Source organism: Moschus berezovskii, chromosome 4, assembly GCF_049115385.1.
Source record: "Moschus berezovskii isolate FMDL1 chromosome 4, NW_MosBer_1.0, whole genome shotgun sequence".
Taxonomy (NCBI): Eukaryota; Metazoa; Chordata; class Mammalia; order Artiodactyla; family Moschidae; genus Moschus; species Moschus berezovskii.
Window position 1 is genome coordinate 107,991,978 of NC_142463.1, and position 6,000 is coordinate 107,997,977.

At 57.1% G+C, this 6,000-nt stretch overlaps 1 protein-coding gene across 1 annotated transcript; it reads right to left on the reverse strand.

The window, feature by feature from the left end:
- Positions 1–3,022: 3,022 nt before the first annotated feature.
- Positions 3,023–5,582, reverse strand: LOC129540538 (protein S100-A15A). Its single transcript, XM_055401604.2, has 2 exons — positions 5,415–5,582; positions 3,023–3,199 (listed from the first exon to the last, which is right to left on the reverse strand). The coding sequence occupies exons 1-2, from the start codon at positions 5,562–5,564 to the stop codon at positions 3,023–3,025; spliced, it is 327 nt and encodes a 108-aa protein (XP_055257579.1). The 5' UTR covers positions 5,565–5,582.
- Between the last annotated feature and the right edge of the window lie 418 nt (positions 5,583–6,000).

Genomic DNA, 6,000 nt, shown 5'->3' on the forward strand with positions numbered 1-6,000 from the left:
TCTCATCCTTCCTGACCCAGCCCAGGCACCATCTGCTCTGGCCCATTGCTGACTCTCTGTCCCCCAGCGCTGTCAACACTGAGTGGATTCTCACCTCCATGCTATCAAGCCGTCCTGCGTTACACATGCGCTCTGCTATACTGGAGTTCATCTGTTTATTGCCTGTCTTTTCTTTGGGACTAAGGGCCCCTTGAGAGCAGAAACCACATCACATCCTGGGGTCTGGTGCATACCAGGTACCCAGTTAATACTTACTGAGGGGATAAATGACTGAAGGGCTGAACACTCGATCGAGCCCTTATCCCACGCAGAAATTCCCTTTGCCACACCCAGCCACGTTAAACGATAGTGTTTGGGAAAAAGCAGGATATAGACCCACCCACCAAATACAGTCTGCCTTCCTTGATAGTCAACCTCTTGATAGGAAAAAAGGGCTGTTTATGACGTCAAATATGACAAGTTTTCAACCAATGATCAAACACTTGGCGCCTACCTATGGTGGTCCAGGCCCACTTCTAAATGACCTGCACGATCACATCCTACCCCAAGTAGCACATCATATTTTCAGTGTTTTTGCTAACTCATCTGATAGCACCGTAAAGTGGACACCACAGATATAACAGTCCCTTTGTGACAGATGAGGAAACCGAGGCCTGAGGTCCTACGGGCCTGTGTCCTGCTTTGTTTTGGTGCTCACACGCCAAACACACACTGTGGAACAAGCTGGCTTTTTCTGAGATTCTTCTTCGGGTTCGTTCCCCAGCCCAGGATGACCTTCACGCTGACCTCTCTCAAGGATGGTGATGGCGAGATTGATGGAAACGGTGTTTTTCCAGGCCCCGACCCCTCAGGAGATGCCTGCCTTGAAGCCACTCCTGAGAACGTCCGGGTGGAAACAGCTTTCTTCATCCAGAAAGGACGGGAAACAGTCCCCAGGTCCAGTGAGGGAATCATAAACCGTGATCCCCTCCAGCATCGTGTGCTTGTCAGTGGAGCCTGCTGCTCAGCGAGGCCATGAAATGCCGCCCCAGAGACGCTCCCCCTGGACAGGCAGCCTTGGGGGCTTCCGGGAGAGCAGGAGCCAGGCTGAGCTGACCCGGCAGGAGACGGTGTCAGGAACTGGGCAAGCACGAGTCTGTAATCAGACTGACAGACATGGGGCAAGCCAGGGGGAACGGAACTTAGTCCTGTTTACAGGAAAGAGCTCGGTCCTGGATGTGTGCCTCAACGCCAGGCCCGAGCCCGTGGCTGAGGAAATGAGGACAGAGCGTGCAGCGCCGGGGGAGAAACCCCCAGGAAGAGAGACAAGGACTGGGCTGAGCCGCCGCTTTGTAATCAAAGGCCTGTGCAACCCAGTACATTTCAGGTGAGACAGGCAGGGAGGATCCACCTGGGCCTGGGGCAAGGGTGGCCTGAGTCACCCTGCCAACTGTCTCCCAGTCTCTGGATGTGACTAAGGGCCTGCAAGAGGCAACGTAGACCCCAGTCATGGGATTCCAGTCCACAGGCCCCATTCCTGCACACCCCCCGCTCCACTCTGTGTGCTGACGCTGGGCCATGCACGGGTCACGGAGATGACAGGATGGGGTCCCTGTCTTGGTGAAGGATACAGACAGCCACACATAACCTGAGTGCAGGACAAGCACCTCCACAATGGAGGTCCAGAGGGAAAGTGGGGCCAGTGACACTGACCCCTAAATGATGAGAATTGAAGATCAGCCAGTGTGTGGACCTGGCGTCCGTGGAGGACCTGCCTCTGAGCTCCACTGATCAGGAGCAAAGGTCTCCAGTTCGGCCTGCAGGGCGCTGCTCCCCGTTTGGTTCACAGATCCAGTTAGCAGAGGGAACCAAACCAAGTCCCTTAAATGACACCCCTAGTCACTGCATAGGGATGCAGACAGTTACCCATCACTCTCAAATAACTCATTGTCTCTAGCACAGTCGACTCGGGACATGGGTTCTCAGACCATCCTCAGAGAAGAAACCCACCAAAATGGACCTGGCAAGACCTAAAGGCAGATGAGACCCTCTCCCAAGAGAGTGTGCGTCAGACTCCTGGGCTCCCAGGGAGAGACAAAAGCAAACAGCACGGAGAGAGGGCAGGGCAGGTCTGAGTTGGGAGAGACGAGGGAGCCACAAATGGCCCAGAGTCAGAACAACACTCACACCCATCATCGTTCATTTATTAATAAAACCAAACCAAACCAAACCCTCCTCTCCCCAGGAAGCCTTCCCTGATCGACAGTCACCCACGTTCCACTCATCACTCTTCCCATTGACAGGCTGCATCGCCAACTTTAAGTCTGACCCATCTCTGACTCAATGTGTGGAAACCCCACCTCACAATCTTCCGTCACCGACTGGCCATGGACCTGCCACCCATGTCAATTGCCAGCATCATCTTCCCCACCCTGTCCTGGCCCCTTCCCAGTCCCAGCGGCTCCGCCTTTGTTGGGGCTCTCTTTTGAAGCTGGGAGAACTTCTGCCCTCATGGCTCCTGTCCAATCAGGTGTGTGTAGCGAATGAGTGACCAGAACATCAATGGTGAGGCCTGGCTTCCTTGTCAGAGAGCTGACTCCCTGAGAGAAGAGACTCCACCCTCTCAGACCGAAAGCTGAGGGTAAGGGCTGTCTCCCTGCTCAGACAGGGGCTCCTGGGGCAGGACTGGCTCCTCCCTCAGACAGGGGTTCCTGGGGGCAGGGGCTGTCTCCCCACTCAGACAAGGGTTCCTGGGGCAGGACTGGCTCCTCCCTCAGACAGGGGCTCCTGGGGCACAGACTACCCAAAATGACAGATCCTCAGAGTAGGACCAAACCTTTCTTTCTGGGCCCAGAGCAGATGCATGGAACCAGGAACTGAGCAACACCCAGAAGTCTTTACAAAGTTGCTTTATTCTCTTCCCTCACAGTGTCCACTCCACGCGCGCGCACACACACACACGCGCACGCGCGCGCGCGCGGCTGTGTCTTCAGCTGCCCACGGCTAGGTCACACCTGCTCCCCAGGCAGGCCCCGCGCTCCCCCTAATAGAGGCTGTGCCGGGTACAGTAGTGGGCACACAGCTGCCGGTGGTACTGAAGGTGGTAGTCCTTCACCAGCTTGCCCAAGATGTAGAGGAACTCCTCAAAGCAGATCTGGTTGTCCTGGTTCTTGTCTGCCGTCCGGAACAACTGTGTGATGTAGTGCGGCTCCTTCCGGCCCTGATGAGTGAGCAGAGGGTCAACCACACACCCCAGCACCACCCTGCAGTGAAGGCCAGGCGCTCCTCGGCCTGCTGGTGGGAGGACGGGGGCAGTGGGAGGGGAGAGTGTGGCCTGGCCCTGTCTGGAGGGGGTTCGCAGGAGACAGCTCCTCATACGGTCAGCAGCCAGAACCCTCTGTGCTGCAGAATGTTCAGGCCGCAGTGTCAGGGGCACCTCAGCTAACTGGACCTGCGGCTGCATGGGAGACAGCGCAGGCAGGGCTCCATGAGCTGGTTGACTGGGCACCCCCAACACAATTCACCTTTGCCCATCATCAGGGGCTGTGGGCTAAGTCGGTTCAGTCATATCAGACGCTATGCAACCCCATGGACTCTAACCTACCAGGCTCCTTTGTCCATGGGCATTCTCCAGGCAAGAATACTGGAGGGGGTTGCCATGCCCTCCTCCAGGGGATCTTCCCAACCCAGGGATTGAACCCGGGTCTCTTGCATTGGCAGGTCTGCCCTTTCCCACTAGCGCCACTTGCCTCTCTCCACTAGCTAAAGTGCCAGCTCCCCTGCAGGGACAGCCCAGCCCAGGGGCATCAGGGTGGAAGGCTATGCCTTCCTGCTCCACAGTGGGAGCCTCCAGGGCAGAACCCCCTGCCCCTCGTGTCTGCGTCTCCAGAGCTACTGCAGGGCCAACACCAAGTGGGGTCAGATACCTCCATGCACTGTCATCTGCCTGGGAACTGTTTAGGACTCAGTGCCCATGTCACCTCCAGAAAGCACAAAAGACAGGAAAGGCCAGAGCTAGGGGGCTGGGACGTCCCAAGTAGGCAGCCCTCAGGGCTGGTATAGGGCGGAAAGGAGCATTTGAGGGGGTAGGGACAGCAGGGAGGAGTCCCCCTCAGAGGGTCGGTGAAGGCAGGTGGGTCACTGAGCAGTGCTGGTGAAGCAGGTGTCAGCAGGATTTCGTTGGTGGGCACGGGAAAGCTGGGGTGAACCTCTCAGAAAGCTTCCAGGAAGGTCGTAGCAATAGCAAGCAGCCGTGGGCCTGGAAGCAGTCCTCACCCCTGTGGAAATTCTCCCTTTCCATCTTCCCCATGGCCCCCATCTACCTATTATCTTATCTCCTCCACAAATTTGGTTGACCTGAGAAACTGGAGGCCTCTGGCCTGGGGCAGGCATGTCCCAGCTTCCCTCCTCTCAGATCACGGCCCAGGCTGCTGTTTGCCCAGTGAGTCCTCCAGTGCAGGTTCTGGGGGTCCTTGCATAGTCCCATGACATTGGCCACTGGCCTTGGAAAGAAAAAGTTTTCCCAGAAACAGGGACTAGCCAGTCACCCTGGTCCCACTGCCCTGTGACTCTCGAGCTGCACTCCAATAAACAGAGGGTGAGGCTCTCTCCTCTGATGTGTCCCAGAGGCAGGCAGGGGACACGACTTGAGGCGTGACCAGGGGAGGTGCCTCTCCTGGAATGGAGGGTCTTGAGTTGGGCACCACCTGAAGTACTCTGGACGTGACATTCCAGAGACCCCGGGGCTGAGCGCCAAGGGCCAAGAGACAGACACTTCTGCCAGCCTTGCAGTCCCCAAGGAGCTGGGGAGTCACAGGGCTGGGCCTGATGACAGAGGAGAGGCACAAGCCTGAGGAGGTGACTGAGCCCAGCCTGAGTTCCGGGGCTGGGCCCCCAGGCTGCTCGGAGGGACTCTGCTGGCCTCTCAGATGGGAGAGGAAATGATATTTCCCAGCCCCGCAGGTCAGCAGCAGCCACCACAGCCCAAACTGTCCTCCACTGGGACCGGGAGGTGGATGAGAGAGGCTTATACAGACCCCAGGAGAAGGGCCTAGGGTTCAAAGGTCAGGTGTGGGGCAAGGTCGCTGACCGAACTAGCCTGTGGGCAGAGGAAGGATTTAGGTCCTTTTCTTTCCAGAAGCAGGTCAGGCAGAAGAACAAACAGGTTTGGGGTTAGGACTGAGTTTCAGGGATTAGCCGTGTTTGGTCTGGAGTGGGGCCAGGCAGAGAGTTTCAGGAGAGGGAAGGACAGAAAATAAAGCTAGGCTGGGCCACGCTTCCCCCACCAAACATCCTGCCTTCCTCCCACCCTCACGCCCCCACCCCTAGCCGGAAGCGCTCCAAAGAGATGGCTTCCTGTACCTTCACCCGCACCACTCACTTCCAGCCCCACAAGCAACCCCATACTTTATGTATCCCCTCCCAACCCCACGCACCAAGGTCTCCATGAAACGGGGCACGTTGTCCATGAGCAGAGCCTTCAGCTCCTCCAGCGACAGTGTCTCTGTATCCCCTTCCCGGGCAGCATACTCATGGTAGCAGTGGATGATTTGGAAGAGGGACTCCTCCACTGGTGTGTCTGGCATGGTGGCTGGGCCTGGGCCCAGGATGGAGCAACTCAGGAGATGCAGGGGAAGCCACTGGGGATAGTGCAGAATCTGGGGGCAGGGAGCACAGCAGAGTAGGCCACGCAGAGGCCAGGCCACAACAGGTGGGCGCTTCCTCCAGGAATCTTCTGCCCATTGTGTAAGGGCCCCTCTCTGCCCTCCCCACCTGACCCCTTGCAAACTTGGCTCAGCCTCCCTGCCCTGCAGGAAACTGTCACAAACTCAGGACAGGGCTCTGTCCCTTCCCTGAGCCAGCAGGCTTCCAGGAGACAGGATCTGTGTCCTGTGTCCCACCCCAAACCATGTCCTCAGCTTAGGAGCCCTCAAAATCGAGAAATCAAGGAGCCCTCGAAATCAAGAGTGAGAAGAAATTAGACTCTTGGAAGCAAGATGACATATCCCAATGGAAATATTT

Coding starts and splice junctions, on each gene's coding strand:
- LOC129540538 (XM_055401604.2), bottom strand. CDS start 5,564: ATGCCAGACACACCAGTGGAGGAGTCCCTCTTCCAAATCATCCACTGC. Junction 3,200..5,414: donor CCCGTTTCATGGAGACCTTG/GTGCGTGGGGTT, acceptor CTCACTCATCAG/GGCCGGAAGGAGCCGCACTA.